The sequence below is a fragment of the Trachemys scripta genome, chromosome 4 (assembly GCF_013100865.1).
Source record: "Trachemys scripta elegans isolate TJP31775 chromosome 4, CAS_Tse_1.0, whole genome shotgun sequence".
Taxonomy (NCBI): Eukaryota; Metazoa; Chordata; order Testudines; family Emydidae; genus Trachemys; species Trachemys scripta.
This window is the reverse complement of record NC_048301.1, coordinates 87185603-87202509: the sequence shown is the minus strand read 5'-3', so window position 1 is coordinate 87202509 and position 16907 is coordinate 87185603. Positions and strand designations below refer to the sequence as shown.

General features: G+C 40.9%; 1 protein-coding gene across 1 annotated transcript in view; it reads left to right on the top strand.

The window, feature by feature from the left end:
* The first annotated feature begins 2149 nt into the window (after positions 1–2149).
* SLC5A12 (solute carrier family 5 member 12) overlaps positions 2150–16907 on the top strand; it is a 33168-nt gene continuing 18410 nt past the window's right edge. Inside the window, exons 1-6 of the mRNA XM_034770093.1 lie at positions 2150–2838; positions 4995–5060; positions 10827–10878; positions 12619–12686; positions 14550–14704; positions 16299–16439. Coding sequence (XP_034625984.1) covers positions 2482–2838; positions 4995–5060; positions 10827–10878; positions 12619–12686; positions 14550–14704; positions 16299–16439 — 839 coding nt within the window. The 5' untranslated portion in view covers positions 2150–2481. The remainder of the gene's footprint in view (positions 2839–4994; positions 5061–10826; positions 10879–12618; positions 12687–14549; positions 14705–16298; positions 16440–16907) is intronic.

The window sequence follows — 16907 nt, the reverse complement described above, 5'->3', positions numbered from 1 at the left end:
CCTCAGGACCTCACTATTGTAATGGCACAGTATTTACCACTGTCACAAACATCTATCAGTTGTTAATCATACCATGCAAGTTTAACATTAATACTGCTATCTGTGTAGAAAACATTTTAAATGTTCTTACAGTTTTATGCTACAACAGCTAAAGAACTGGCAGACAGGTGGAAAATTAAAGTTCATTTGACTATGGAGTCATTTGAAGATATGTTGTACCATACTAAAGAGAAATATTAAACTCACATTGTATTTTACCTTAGAAACTTTGGTACGTGGCCATTTCAGATCTTCTGATTATTATTTCTATAGCGCCATTGGTGAGCACATTGCAACAGACAAATGCCTTAAAAAAATGCCAGAGATGAAATCTTGACCGCACTGAAGTCAAAGGCAAAACTCCAAGTAAATACGATCCACTCTTATGCCCCTGTGGGAATTATTTGAACTCTGAGCCCAGGCACATAGGAGTAAGAGGCCACTGCACATCCATTTTTGTGTGTGCCCTCCATAGCAGATGGATGGGAATGAGATGGGTACTGGTTTTAACAACCTACTCCTATTTGCTGTCAAGTGTAGCTGAGCTAGCAGGAGGAATATTGTAGTTCATTGCTCGCATAGCCCCCAACTCACCACCCAAAGCAAGAAAGAAGCAGGGGGAAGCACTGTCATTGAGACTTGTATCTCCAAATCGCAATACCACCTAGGAATATTCCTGGGATACTGCAGTGTACACTCCACCCATGCTTCAGCATTGTGGCTAAAGATACAATAAGCTATCTATCCATTTGTAAATTACTCTCTTTGGGTATAACCAGCCATTGTCTGCCTCTTGTAAAGATCAGTCAACACACATTGAATCTAATACCACATGATAAGAATATGTAACATACTTTTAAAGGAGGCATAATTTGTACCACTTGATTAATCAAGACATTGCCAGCACCCTTTCAATATGCAAATTGTCTTGTCCATGACTAATCTGATGGAATTTTGGCCCTTACTGTCATGTAGCTCTGATAGTGACTTGCATGTGAAGCAGGCGTGACCAGCATCTCTTTAAAGGGTGTCGATTCCCACCTGTAAAATATGAACTGAAATTCTCTTGGGGAGGGCAGGTCTTTTAACACTGGAGCTTGCCTAATAAGAGTGGTGCCTTATGCAGGGTTCATATGTCTGGTAATTATAGATAAAATAAATTACACTGACCCAAGAGGCAACCTCCTTGAATTTTATTATGTTCAAACATATTTGCTCTAGAGCTGGAACACTAGATCTGATCTTCCTTGAACTTTGAGGAAGTTTTGTGATTCAGACTTATCTCTATAAATAAAACGGTGTGACACAGATCAGAGATGTTACCGTAACTCCAGCTCCACATCAAAGTCCTCTGGCCACAGATGTTCATGGAAAAGGCTATAAGGATTTCTGCCTGGGTGACTGTCTTGGAGAGGTTTGGGCTCTGCACTTGGGGGTGTGAGGGGGGCAGTCACTGGAATGGATGGCACTTTGTGCTGGAGATATTTTCTTCTTATTCTTTTTGTGCTCGGATTAATTTACTTTGATTTCTTGTTCTAAACACTATTCCTTAAGAAAATGTTCCCAGTTTGCCCATGGAAAAGAAATCACTGTATGCACACTGTAAGCCAGCCGGCATTATGTCCAAGTTCGTAGCTCCCAACATTAAAAACACCAAGCCGAGAGCTCAGATTCTTGAACCTGGGAACTGAAACTAGCTCGCTGGGATTGAATGTGATAAATACACATGAATACAGAAGATCACATCTCCAATGGCACAGAACAACTTCTGGAGTCTGCATTAGAGAACACACTTAAAAATCTCCTATTTGTGTAAGAATAACTCTGTGCTCTCTCTTTAGTGCACAAGAGCAGATTTTAGCCACATGTCCCAGAAGCAGCTTTTTGAAAATAGAGCCCATTTACCACTCAGTTCACTTATATGTTCCCACCATCCTCCTTCCTTTTTTCCCCCTTAAATGATTTGTTTTACTGCCCTCATTTTATTTAAAAACTGCTGAGCAGTAAAAATCTGTATCGAGTCAATGTGTCTGAGTAATGTTTAACCTTAAATAAAAACTTGACAGATAAAAAGAGTGTGAACTATTGAATCTATCTTGTTTCCATTAGTCATTTATTTCTCAGAGAGCCTGAATGCTTCCTTGGTACATACTTGATTAGCAGACTGACAAGCACATTGATAGGACCAGGGTACAAATGTACATAGTTCCTTTAAGACTCTATCTAAACCAATTTCTTTTGTAATACTTTTGAATGAACTGGATCAAAAGCTCATAGTTGGTCCTTGGATCATACTCTTCCTGCTTTTTTAATTTTTAGCATTGATAAGCTTTGGAAACATCTCTCTTATTAGGAAGGAGCTAATTGCTTCTGTGAATTAGATTTAGAAAAAAAAAAAAAAAAAAACTCACCTAGATATCGGAGAATTATCCAGTTGGCACTATGTCCAAGTTCGTAGCTCCCGACATTAAAAACTTCGTGGTGTGGGACTATGTTGTTTTTGCTGCACTCTTTCTAATTTCTTCTGGCATTGGTATCTTTTTTGCAATTAAGGAGAGGAAAAATGCAACTTCAAAGCAATTTTTAGTAGGTGGTAAGCAGATGACATGCGGACCAGTGGCATTGTCCCTTACAGCTAGTTTCATGTCTGCAGTGACTGTTCTGGGAACACCAGCAGAGGTATATCGCTATGGAGCGCCCTTCATTATTTTCTTTATTTCATATACGTTTGTCATCATCTTTACTTCTGAACTTTTCCTACCCATATTCTACAGATCTGGGATTACAAGCACTTATGAGGTAAGTAAAATTGACACTATTATAACCAGTCTATTACGTATACGGATATTTCTAACCCAAATCTATGGTAAAACCTGTCTTTTGGAATTTTTAAAACCACAGGGTATTTATTTATACTTTGGCATTGAATAGCATTATAATAATAATAAATTATTTGTATTGCAGTTATGCTTAGGGTACCAATCAAGGATTAAGAGCCTATTATACTAGGCAGACATGCCCCAGGGAGCTCACCACCTTGCTTAATACAGTAATACAAAAATAGGTTAAAATTGGTAAATGCAAATAAAAAAGGTGTTGCATGAGGAGAGTGGTATAAATGTGGTTAGGCTATGTCTACCTTGCAGTCAGGGTATGCTTTGCAGCTCATGTAGATGTACTTGTGCTAGCTGTACTCTAGGCAGCTCACTAAAAACAGCAGTGAGGACACCATGGTGTGTGCTTCAGCACTGGCAGCACAAGCAAGTAGATAGCTGGCGGGGATGGGAGAGGCTGAGGCCTGCTGGTGCAGGCTGCACTGAAACCTGCACCACAGTGTCAGCACTGCTATTTTTGGTGAGCTGTCTAGATCAAAGCTTGCCTGGGTACATCTAATAAGCTGCAAATCTCACTCCAAGCTATAATGTAGACATAGTCTTAGTCTCCATAAACAGGAAAGAAAATGCTATTCGGTATTAAAGAGGGGCTGAAACTGCTAAATTCCATTTCCGACCCCCCAAACAACTAAATTCAGGGTTGTCTGATCTGGGATTTTGGCTCAGTCCTTGTAAAGCTAGGGACATTTACTGAGTGTGGATCTGGGTTCAGATTTTGACCACTACCAAAATTTGCAGGTTGAGGATCTGGGCACATCTCTAGTGATTCGGTTAGGAGATATTAAGGGGCCTGTAGATGTAACTGAGGGAGTTGGATAACACCAGTTTTTTGCTCCCTGTGCAATTTCCCAGCTGTTTCTGAAATTTCCTGGTATGATTGCTCAGCAGCTGTGATAATCAATTGTCACTGTGGTGTTATTACTGAGAGCACAGTGCACAGCCTCAATTATCTGGATGTCAGTGTCTGGGGACACTGGACAAATTTTGGACAAGTGAGGTATTCAATAGTCAGAGGTCATGGGACATGTTCCTGTTCTTCACTACCGAAAGATTCAGTTAACCAAGGATTGGGTGAAATAAAGCCTCATGGGCCAATAAATCAAACCAAGGTAATGGGAATGTTTGTACACAGCCACAGAGGCTTAAAAACAAGGAAAAACTCCATTTAAAAAACTGTGCATAGGCATTTTGAAACGTTTCATTGCTAGGTTAGGAAAAGTTCAGATTGGAAATCTGTTCCGGTCACCAGAAGCAAAGTAAGCAAGGGCACTTTCCCTAATATATTGAGCTAATAAAAGATCAGAGTCAAATTTTCCTCTCAGTTTCATCATTGCAATTCGATTACAATCATTGGGGTCACTTCAGTGTAAACGAGAGGAGAGTTTATCCCAATGAATGCAAATAAAGATGACAAGCTTAAGAGTAACAACAGAGAAGCTACTCAAGTATCTTTGCATGAAGATTTCTAAAGATAGAAAGTCCTTGGAATCTTTTGTAAATAATGTGTGCTGGGGAGCATTCTATATGGTACGTAATTCCCCGGAAATTATGGATGGGTACTCAGATGTTATTAAGGGCAGCAGTGTCCTTAATCAGGCAATTGGAGTTTATCCTGATGATTTCAGTGAGTGAGTGAATGAGTAGATTTCTACAGAAGCCAATCAAGTTTTTCCTAGTTAGCTTGCAGATGTCCCCGACTCTCCCCTCTCACATAGCTGGATGAAGCATCAAAATAAAGCACTTTTTCCTTTTCTGATTTGCCTCTGGATTTTTCAGTCTAGTAAGCAGGTAATGGATAGTTTAGTTCTACCCAACACATTATTTTAGATACTTATGATTATGATACTTAGCTACTTTAGATTAATTATGAGGCTTCTTAAAATGTAATTTTCTATAGCTGCAACGATCCTGCTATCCTGCTCATTAGTGATGATAGCAGTGTTAGTAAAGTCAGTGGGACTACTTGGGGAGTAAGGTGCTATTCAGTGCTAATAAGTGGATCATAATCTGGCCCAAATGTCACAGATGCTTTTCACTAATTGTACTTCTCATTTCCCCCAGTATTTGGAGTTAAGATTTAACAAGTCTGTTCGCTTTGCTGCAACACTGATCTACATAGTGCAGACGGTAAGAAATGTCTTTGTGTCTAAATAACCTTTTGTAATATATTTACCTAGAAAAGTTCAGCTCAGATGAAGCATCTGTTTGCAGTGAGGTCCTGTTTTGTTTTGTTTTGTTTTCTTTCTAAGGTTCAGAGAGGGTGAGTGAGTTCCCTGAGGTATAGGGTTGCTAATTTTGGTTGGACATATTCCTGGAGGTTTCATTACATGACCTTATCTTTAATTAAAGATTCATTTTTGCTTCCTGGAGACTCCAGGACAATTCTGGAGGATTAGCAACCTTACTGAGGTACTGTACTGAATCAGATAGGCTCACCTGGGATTGGACTCTGTAAGTCTCCTGGCACCCAGTCCTTTGCTCTGAGGAACTCTGAAGCCACATGACCCCTTTCACCAGAAGAACACGAGGCCTCTGCAGTCCAGTAGTGTAGTTGCTTAGCTAACTGAACACATTCTGGCACTAAAGCTTTTTATTGGATTGCTTGTTCCTCCCCCTCACACAGCACTGGCCTGACAGTTGTAAAGCGGTTGTGAAGATCGCTTGAAGGCACCAGCTTATTTAAACTCCTGTCTGTCGTCTCCCCTCCAGCAAGTTCCTGCCCTCACCAGGACACTCCTATCTCTTCACCTTAGCCCCCCACTGTTTCACCCTTCCAGCTCCTTCCTGTTTAAAAATAAAAGTCTTTATGGCTGCTGCCCCCAGCACCATCACTTTGACCTCCCAGTGGACACAATTTTGCACCCACATGGTTCAAACATTCTTGCTCCAATCTCAGGAGGGGTTATTTTTTTTTCATCTACTTTCTCTCAAAGAAAAGTCAGTCACTTTCAAGTCCACATCTTGCGCAGTCAGAAAAACAGACTAAAATCACCTTTGTGGTGAACTTAACAACACATCTCTATGCAGCCAAAAGAGGTGCATTTCCAGCACATGGTCTCTTTTGTTACAGAAATCATCCCTTCTGCACATTTGCGGCAGACAAACTTGATTCTGCTGTTTGGCAGTTAGCAAAGTGGTTGTTTTAAAAGACTATTTTTGACCTCTGAAGTTTCCTGGGTAGCCACTTTTATTTTTCTTTGAAAGATTTGTAACACAAGCTCCTAAAAACAATCACTCAAGCTAGATTTTCCAGAAGATAATTAGTGTGATTTGGTTGAGATAAGTAGGTAGATTCTGGCTAATGCTCTGACCTCTTTGCACCACTCTGATTGCAAAAAGTGGCAATTCATCTAGCCACATTAAATAGCCACCTGAGAATCCCTCTGGTAGTTGGCTCAGCTCATTTGGAAGAAGGCTAAAGGCGATTGATTTTTTTTTTCTTTAACAAGATGACCCAGTGCATGTACATAGTCAGGATTCTAAGTCATCCACAACTATATGTGAATCACACGAATACAAAACAATCTATATACACAATACAGCTGTGGCTATGAAGGAGGACAAGGACCATAATTGCAGCTGAGCAGCTTGCCATCTGGTATTTTCTCTCCAAAGGTACATGCTAGGAACCTCAGCTATATTTAGAACAGTGCCTCTGTTATAGGACTGAAGTTTAGTGAAGTACTTTACAAAACTAAATTAACCTCTTTAAGATGTCTTCCCACTTTTTAGTAATCCAACCGGCTGATGAGGAAACGAAACTAAGGCACTTACAATGAATTAACTTAGGTTTTCAAAAGCAATCATCAAAACACAGTCCCCGAATGTCACTGAATTACCAACAAAGGGTAAAATTCACCAAGGTGCAAGGTTCTCTGCACACCGTGAGCAGTACAGAGAAGCTGTGCAGGGATGGTGGGCCAAACAGCCAATACACCAGGGCTATTGTATTTCCTATATCTTGCAGAGATGACACTGAAACGAACGCACTGAGGAAGCTGTTGGGAGTACAGGCATGTAATCTGTGCATATCAAATACATTGCCTCCAGTTACTTAGTAGGAGCAATAAGCGCCAGCTACTTCAACCCAATAATCTTGCTTTCTCCCGACAAAAAGCCTATGTAAAATCAGTCAGTGCAAGAGGTAGAGGAGAATTTCAGTAAAGCTGTAATATTTTTTCAAATCCATACTGTTTCTGTGAAGATTGACCTCTAATCAGAGCAGAGATAACAACTCAGGGGAGTAATAACTTAACAATACAGTAATACTTAGTGATACATAGCACCCTATAAATGCTAACGACTTTATAAACATCGACTCACTAGTCCCCACAGCTGCCCCGTCCCCCACCCCCGCCTCCATGAAGGTGGTTAATAAATAGTAACATCCCCATATCACAGATGGGGAAGCTCAAACACAGAGAAATGAGTGCAACTTGCCCAAGATCAACACAGTGAATCAGTGTGAGAGCCAAGGTATAGATACAAACAATTCATAGAATCATAGAATATCAGGGTTGGAAGGGACCTGAAGCAGTCGTCTAGTCCAATGCCCTACTCAAAGCAGGACCAATCCCCAACTAAATCATCCCAGCCAGGGCTTTGTCAAGCCTGACCTTAAAAACCTCTAAGGAAGGAGATTCCACCATCTCCCTAGGTAACCCATTCCAGTGCTTCACCAATCTCCTAGTGAAAAAGTTTTTCCTAATATCCAACCTAAACCTCCCCCACTGCAACTTGAGACCATTACTCCTTGTTCTGTCATCTGCTACCACTGAGAACAATCTAGATTCATCCTCTTTGAAACCCCCTTTCAGGTAGTTGAAAGCAGCTATCAAATCCCCCCTCATTCTTCTCTTCTGCAGACTAAATAATCCCAGCTCCCTCAGCCTCTCCTCATAAGTCATGTGCTTCAGCCCCCTAATCATTTTTGTTGCCCTCCGCTGGACTCTTTCCAATTTTTCCACATCCTTCCTGTAGTGGGGGGCCAAAACTGGACACTGTACTCCAGATGAGTCCTCACCAATGCCGAATGGAGGGGAATGATCACGTCCCCCGATCTGCTGGCAATGCTCCTACTTATACAGCCCAAAATGCCGTTAGCCTTCTTGGCAACAAGGGCACACTGTTGACTCATATCCAGCTTCTCATCCACTGTAACCCCTAGGTCCTTCTCTGTAGAACTGCTGCCTAGCCACTCGGTCCCTAGTCTGTAGCAGTGCATGGGATTCTTCCATCCTAAGTGCAGGACTCTGCACTTGTCCCTGTTGAACCTCATCAGATTTCTTTTGGCCCAATCCTGTAATTTGTCTGTATCCTATCCCTATCCTCCAGCGTATCTACCACTCCTCCCAGTTTAGTGTCATCTGCAAACTTGCTGAGGGTGCAATCCACGTCATCTTCCAGATCATTAATGAAGATATTGAACAAAACTGGCTCCAGGACCGACCCTTGGGGCACATTGCTTGATACCGGCTGCCAACTAGACCTGGAGCCATTGATCACTACCTGTTGAGCCCGATGATCTAGCCAGCTTTCTATCCACCTTATAGTCCATTCATCCCGCCCATACTTCTTTAACTTGCTGGCAAGAATACTGTGGGAGACTGTATCAACAGCTTTGCTAAAGTCAAGGAATAACACGTCCACTGCTTCCCCCTCATTCACAGAGCCAGTTATCTCGTCATAGAAGGCAGTTAGGTTAGTCAGGCGTGACTTGCCCTTGGTGAATCCATGCTGACTGTTCCTGATCACTTTCCTCTCCTCTACGTGCTTCAAAATTGTTTCCTTGAGGACCTGCTCTATGATTTTTCCAGGGACTGAGGTGAGGCTGACTGGCCTGTAGTTCCCCGGATCCTCCTCCTTCCCTTTTTTAAAGATGGACACCACATTAGCCTTTTTCCAGTCATCTGGGACCTCCCCCGATCGCCATGAGTTTTCAAAGATAATGGCCAATGGCTCTGCAATCACATCCACCAACTCCTTTAGCACTCTTGGATGCAGTGGATCAGTCCCCATGGACTTGTACTCGTCCAACTTTTCTAAATAGTCCCAAACAACTTCTTTCTCCACAGAGGGCTGGTCATCTCCTCCCCACACTGTGCTGCCCAGTGCAGTAGTCTGGGAGCTGACCTTGTTTGTGAAGACAGAGGCAAATAAAAGCATTGAGTACATTAGCTTTTTCCACATCCTCTGTTACTAGGTTGCCTCCCTCATTCAGTAAGGGGCCCACACTTTCCTTGACCACCTTCTTGTTGCTAACATACCTGAAGAAACCCTTCTTGTTACTCTTAACATCCCTTGATAGCTGCAACTCCAAGTGTGATTTGGCCTTCCTGATTTCACTTCTGCATGCCTGAGCAATATTTTTATATTTCTCCCTGGTCATTTGTCCAATCTTCCACTTCTTGTAAGCTTCTTTTTTGTGTTTAAGATCAGCAAAGATTTCATGGTTAAGATAAGCTGGTCGCCTGCCATATTTACTATTCTTTCTACACATCAGGATGTTTTTTTTCCTGCAACCTCAATAAGGATTCTTTAAAATACAGCCAGCTCTCCTGGACTTCTTTCCCCCTCATGTTATTCTCCTAGGGGATCCTGCCCCTCAGTTCCCTGAGGAAGTCAAAGTCTGCTTTTCTGAAGTCCAGGGTCCGTATTCTGCTGCTCTCCTTTCTTTTTTGCATCAGGATTCTGAACTCGACCATATCATGGTCACTGCCTCCCAGGTTCCCATCCACTTTTGCTTCCCCTACTAATTCTTCCCTGTTGGTGAGCAGCAGGTCAAGAAGAGCTCTGCCCCTAGTTGGTTCCTCCAGCACTTGCACCAGGAAATTGTCACCTACACTTTCCAAAAACTTCCTGGATTGTCTGTGCACTGCTGTATTGCTTTCCCAGCAGATATCGGGGTGATTGAAGTCCCCCATTAGAACCAGGGCCTGTGATCTAGTAACTTTTGTTAGTTGCCTGAAGAAAGCCTTGTTCACCTCATCCCCCTAGTATGGTGGTCTATAGCAGACTCCCACCACGACATCACCGTTGTTGCTCACACTTCTAAACTTAATCCAGAGACTCTAAGAGTTTTCTGTAGTTTCATACCGGAGCTCTGAGCAGTCATATTGCTCTCTTACATACAATGCAACCCCCCCCACCTTTTCTGCCCTGCCTGTCCTTCCTGAACAGTTTATATCCATCCATGACAGTACTCCAGTCATGTGAGTTATCTCACCAAGTCTCTGTTATTCCAATCACATCAAAGGATTTAAAACTATTAGTAGCAGCAATTATTTTAACTGAACAAATAGGAAAAGATGTGTGGAAGGTATACATGTTTGCTTCTCAGGAGACTGTTTTCCAAACAAATTCTAGTCATTTAATATTAGAGCCTTTGCAATGGAGTTCAATATTTTACTTCTCTTTTCTTTTCCCCGCTCCACAGTGTCATTATTTGTGCTTATAATTGTTCAGTTAGCAAAAAGTTAGCCAGTTATGGAAAGGATTCTATAGAATCTGTCAGATATTAACAGTCACCCAGGTTAAACATGAGTAGGCGAGGCTATTTCTGTGTCACTGTGTTGATATGGTTTCACATCCCCAGGTATGACTTTCTCTATCTGCTTAATATTTTATGGCACCTAAACACCAAACCCATAGGTGTATTAAAAACAACTAGATAGATATTGTTGATGTATGCATAAGTACAGAGTTAAAAAAGGAAATGAAGTTTGATTTTGTAGAGATTAGGGACAGAAAGCCTTAAAGTTCAGAACCTCATCCACATTTCCCCATAGTTTGGGGGCCTTTGGATCTGATGGTTAGCTTTGTGATCCTCTCTAATCAGACACCAATCAGCTGTTTTTTTCAAGTATACTCTTCATGACCTTTTTTCTCCTTTAGATTCTTTATACTGGAGTAGTGGTTTATGCTCCAGCATTGGCTCTTAACCAAGGTGAGTTTCCAGCCCAAAGTACATGCCTACACCAATCAACCCTGTCACAACACAAGCAGGATAACTGAAGCAGACAGATTAAAAACCAAATGCTTTATAAAAGGTTCTGTGCCTTCATTTTAGTAGCTCTACATTTGCTACCTCCCCCGCCCGCCTCCCTTGTGTCAGTACACCAGCAGGAGTCTGTCATTTACCTGCTCTATTTTAGTTTATACTAAAGAGTAACTTGAGGAGATGAGTGCTGAACAGTTGCTCAATATCTTGGCAAAGTGCTCAGTACAAGGTGATGATCCAATACTGTGCTGTGTACTTTGATTCTTTCTTCCCCTTCTGACCGCACACTGCTGTCATCCTTAATCTCTAGCGAATAAAACTGAGATTTCTCTATCTAGAAGTTTTTCAATTGTCTAACTGCCAGCAGGAAGGTTAAAGAGTAAGATTGTGGTGTCTTTGATACAGCAGGTGGCAATTCTCCAATGCCCTTGCATAGCTCTAAGTGGCTCTATGCTGCTGATCATGGCATGTTTTAGGGAAGATTTAAAACTGAGGTCCTGAACAATGATAAAGATCCTATAACGTTTTTTGTAACATATCTCTTTCAAATTCCAGTGTAACTCCAATCCCTGTTTCCCCGTAGCGACAATTGAATACCATGTTCTTCAGTTTTTGTGCTAAAACCATTGTAAATCAGGGATCCATCGCTCAGTTTGTTAAGTGTGTGTTGCGTATTGGCTATCTCCATGGAAAGAAAGGAATCCTCCCACACAGGCCATGGAATGGTGCCGTCAGAGGCTACTTCAGCCCAATGTGTCCATAAAGAGAGGATAGGAGTTGGGGGATGCCAGAGGACCCATGCAGTGGTGCATCATCTGACTCCATACTGGCCTGTCCCAGTCCCATCCAACCCATTTCCCAGTGGAACTGGGCTCTGTTTTATGTGGGTATGAGTTACCCCCAAATTCATACCCTGCAAGGTGGAACCAATTAATTCTGTTCCTAGGAAGACTGATTCAGTTGCATGAGTGGGACCTGGGTTGCCCCTATAGATGAGGCTTAATTGTACACAGAATTGCAATTTGTGCACTGGGCAGTGAAACAATTTAGCATTTTTATTCTATTTCACTATGAACAGGGAGTTTCACCCTACCTAAGTTCACTATGGGCCCTACAGTTTTGATGTTAAATTCACTTGAATTACTTCAGTTCCAGTTACATCAAAGGGAGTTCTGCATGCATATCTGATAGCAGAATTTTGTTCTCCCTCTTTGAATCATTGGGGAGTCTCTAAAGAACTTCTACTTTAGTTGATATTATTAATCGCAAAGGAAAATTTTTCATAAAGGCAAATTTTATTACTCAGGGAATCTGGAGAAAAAGAGAACTAAGAAATCATTGCTCTAGAACAACTACATATTTAATTCTATCAACCGTGAGATCTTCCACATGTCTCATGGAAATAGTTTTGATTTGGCCTTACAACAGTATTGAACTTAATGATTACTCTCACACAAATGAAATGCAATTAATCACAATTTGCAAGAAGGCAACAAAATGAAAGCAATGAATCAAAACAATATACATCAAAGTCAAGAAGTCCTTATCTTGTAGAGGAGCTTCAAATAGGAACCAAAAATTAAAGTTACTAAGTACTCCTATCCTGCTGGAGTAAAAGGATCTAAGTTATTCTGATGAACTGCACCTGTTGTTTTACTACCAATTTGATTTTCTTTGGTTTTACAGTGACAGGATTTAATCTTTGGGGCTCTGTATTTGCAACGGGAATTGTCTGCACTTTCTACTGCACTCTGGTATGTAACTAACACAGCAGAAAGGTTTAAATACAGATGATGTTAAAGGCTAACGCTACTCAGATGAAAAGTAATAGAAACAGGATTTCTAATTATAGCTAGAATGACTGAAGTTTGCATTAGTAAACATAGAAACGTTTGGCAAGCTAACAATCTTTTTAAGTATTACATCTATTTTTGTACTTTTTATGGGAATAAGCAAACAGCTTTATATCTTCATTCCACACTCTGAATGTCTCAAGGTTTAAATCAGATAGCTTAAGGCCAAGGCCAAGACTTTTTAGTTCAAAGAAGGAAGTGATAAACTTTCATGCCATACTAAAGCTTCTGGGAAGAAGATAACGATCTCCCTGACTATGTTTCTCAGTCTATAATTTATAAATGGTAAGGGGACAAATTCATCCTTGGAATAACTTCCTTCCAAAAGTGTAGGAATAGAACCTGGGATGAACTCACCCTACTGATCCCAGGCTTTATAAAGAACTTCGATTTTGAGTGAGAGTATCATGAGAACACCCATGATGGTTTGCATGTGAGCAGATATATTTACTCTTTGAGGATTCATTGTGCAGTAGACAGTGAGAACCAGTATACTGTAGATACCAAGGATAACACGTAAGTGACTTAGAGGCTTGAGTACCATTGATTCTTAATGTATTTTTGAAAATGGAACTTAAGCCCCCAGCCACTTGGGCACTTTTGAAAATGTTAGTCCCTATTTGAACCTTGATACTGATAGCCTGTAAGGAAAGGGAACCTGTCATTGGGGGAATGTCAGTGGGTGAGATGTCTGGGACCAAGACGACCAGGATAACGTTTGACAGTTAAGCATGAAGCCGAAGCCAGAAGGACTTCGGGGCTGGAGGAGGGAATATAACTTTCAGTGGGAGGCGTTAGGTGGAAGAACTAGTGATGGAGTGAGGGTTGGTGGCAAGAGGCAGAGCCTAAAATGGCTTCTGCCATGAGCTGGCAGCCACTTTACATAGCTGATAGTCAATTTCTTTAATTAGGGATGCAATTTGTACACAAATCAGGGATACACTCTAATTAAGAAGATTAATCATTTTCTTTCCAAACTCAAAATAATTTAAAAGGACATTGCCTATAACCCGAGGCCTAAAATATGGACTTTTTGGTGTAGGGATTTACAGAATTTAATAGAAATGTTTCCATTATTATTTTTATTTCAATAATACAATTATTGAAAATTAAATATTCCTATCCACTGCTGAAAATGAAAAAAACCAAAAACAATATTGTGCTAGTGCGTGATAACCAGAATATGAAATGACTATAAAAAGCAAAGGAAATTGGCTAGTTTAGTTTCAGTTTCCACATCATGGAGTTTTCTATTATCTTAACACAAAACAGGGGAGGAAAGATAGTCCTGTGAATAAGGCACTGGACTGGGATTCAAGGGTTCAATTCCTGGCTCTGCCACACACTTCTGTGTGTGATCTCGAACAAGTCACTTAATCTCTCTGTACTTCAGTTCCCAATCTGTAAAATAATACATCCTTTATCCGAGAAGTAGAATGTAAACCCTTTAGGGCAGGAACTGTTTCTGATTATGTGCTTGTACACAGGGCCAGATTTACACCTTTGTGCCCCTAGGCATTGCTTCTTCAGCCCCTCTGCCCACCTACAGCTGACCTTCATGTTGCACACAGTTTTAGAGAGGTAAGGCACCCCTAGAACACCAGTACCCCTAGGCACGTGCCTACTGTGCCTAATTGGAAATCCATCCCTGGATGTACAGCACCTAACACAAAGCCCTGAGCTGACCTGGGGACTCTAAGTTCTACTGTGATGCAAATAACAACAACAGGAAGAATGCAAATATACAGTTTCTCATTGTTTTAGGGAGGATTAAAAGCTGTTGTCTGGACAGATGCATTTCAACTGGTTGTCATGGTGGTTGGTTTCTTAACGGTTCTGATTCAAGGAACTATTCAGAATGGAGGACCTAACAACATCTGGGAGAATGCCAACAATGGATCGCGCCTAGCAGTATTTGAGTAAGCACAAAATAAACGGTGCCTGTAATTCTCATTATGTTTTTTCCACATTTCAGATAAAAAACCTTACTGGCATTAAGCTACATTTAAACATTAATAATAATAATAATATTAAGAGTTAATTTCTGTGATGATAAGTGGTTCTTATTCCTCAATAAAACTATTGCAGATTGACTATGCTTTAGAAGGTAGCATGCTTTAAGTCAGTGGTTCTCAACCTTTCCCAACTACTGTACCCCTCCTTCAGGCATCTGAAACCTGAGCCCTGCCACCTGGGGCTGAAGCATATAATAGCTTTGCAGGGCCCTGGGCTATTGCCCTGCTTGCTGGCCCTGCACTTGTGACCTCCCTAAACCCATCCAGTGACCCCCTTTGGGGCCATGACCCCCAAGTTGAGAAACACTGATCTAGATGAGTTGATGTACCCCCCTGGAAGACCATTGCATATCCCCAGGGGTACGCATGCCCCTTGTTGAGAACCACTGCTGTAAAGTATTTAAGCTTTATTCAAGTCATCCAGCTCTTGGGATGTTCTATGAATTCCATAAAGAACTCTCATTCCTTTCTTTCCTAACGTGTTTGGGTAAAATCCTGGCCGCACTGAAATCAATGGGAGTTTTACCAGTGACTTCAGAAGGGCCAGAATTTCAGCCCTTATGTTTATCTCCCTATGGACCTTTTTCTAGGATATTCCCCACCCCCTTTTCACACATCCTAACATTCCCCATCTTTAAAAATACCACATTATTTGAAATACACTTGCCACTGTAGCTAATACAGCTGCCATTGGTGCCTGCGGTGCTGAATTGGCCTCCCAATGACAGCTGTTTATGTTAGCAACTGAAGAGTTACTTATCACAGCAGGACACTGGTAGAAACTAGCAGCAGCTACAATGGTGCTTTTATAAAAAAAACTAAGTGTAGTATTTTATCAACAGCAGTTATTGGATTCAAAATTAACAGAGCTCTAAAGGGAAGGAAGTTGTACAAATAAAAATAAGATTAACTTTAGTTATATTTATTAAGATAAAATTACAAGGGTGATAAACCTTAAGGCATAAGCTAATTAATAGTTTAACTCTGGAAGACATTTATCTTCCTGGGCTAATATATGGTGATAGTATGATCACAGTAATTAGGTGGAGTACAGGGCTTCTATGTCTGAAGTATAGTATGTGGCATTGTCCCCTGCTGGGAACAGGATACCAAACGAGATGGACCTCTGGGGGGGCACAACCACTTACTTGTGTGGTTGTTACCATTAGTGACTGGTGCAAGGCCAATAAATATAAGGCTAACTTTGTCACACAGATAAGTTTCAGTATAGATGAGGTATAACACAGTGATTAGATATTTTCTTTAGCAGTGTAAAGACACACAAGCTTTGCTGTTTAATGATGATTTTGAGCTGAGCATTTCCTACTCAGTACATGTCTGATTTAGAGAAGTGTCCTAACTACAGATTCAGATCTTTTGGTATTCCTCAAAGCTCAGGGGTTTGGAAACTAGACCTTTGGTTCAGGCATATCTCTATTGTGTCTGAATGTTGGGTTTAATCGAGTGAAGCTGAATTACTTTCCTCTCTGTCTTGTAGCTTTGATGTAGATCCTTTAAGGCGACACACCTTTTGGACAATCGCAATTGGGGGAACCTTTACGTGGTTAGGAATCTATGGAGTTAATCAGTCCACAATACAGAGATGCATTTCCTGCAAATCAGAAAAGCAAGCTAAACTGTAAGTTGTCTAGTGTCAAGAATGAACAAACTATTCTCATAATCAGACTGTACTTTATTTCTAACTCTTCTTCTATGGGACTATACTAATATTTTTTCAAATATACACAGGAACCCCGGTATGGGCAACTTAACAGAGATTTAAACATCTAAGGGCGAGATTCTGAAACCTTTTTTCACATAGAGTTGTACTGAGTAGTCCTGATGCTCTTTGGGACTATTCATGGAGTAAGAAACTATTTAAACTTTGGAGTAATAGTTTGAAAACTTGCCCCAAAGTGAATCTTCAAAAGTGGTTTGTATATCCTATTAAAAAGTTTACATTGGTGTAATGGAATGGTAAACTGTATTACAAGTTCAGCCATTAGGTGGCACTGTGTGTAAAAATGCCTTATTTAAACAAACCTCAGCCATACCTGGCAGAGCATTAAGGGATGTAATGATGAGTGTGTATCCGGTGTGTATCTTG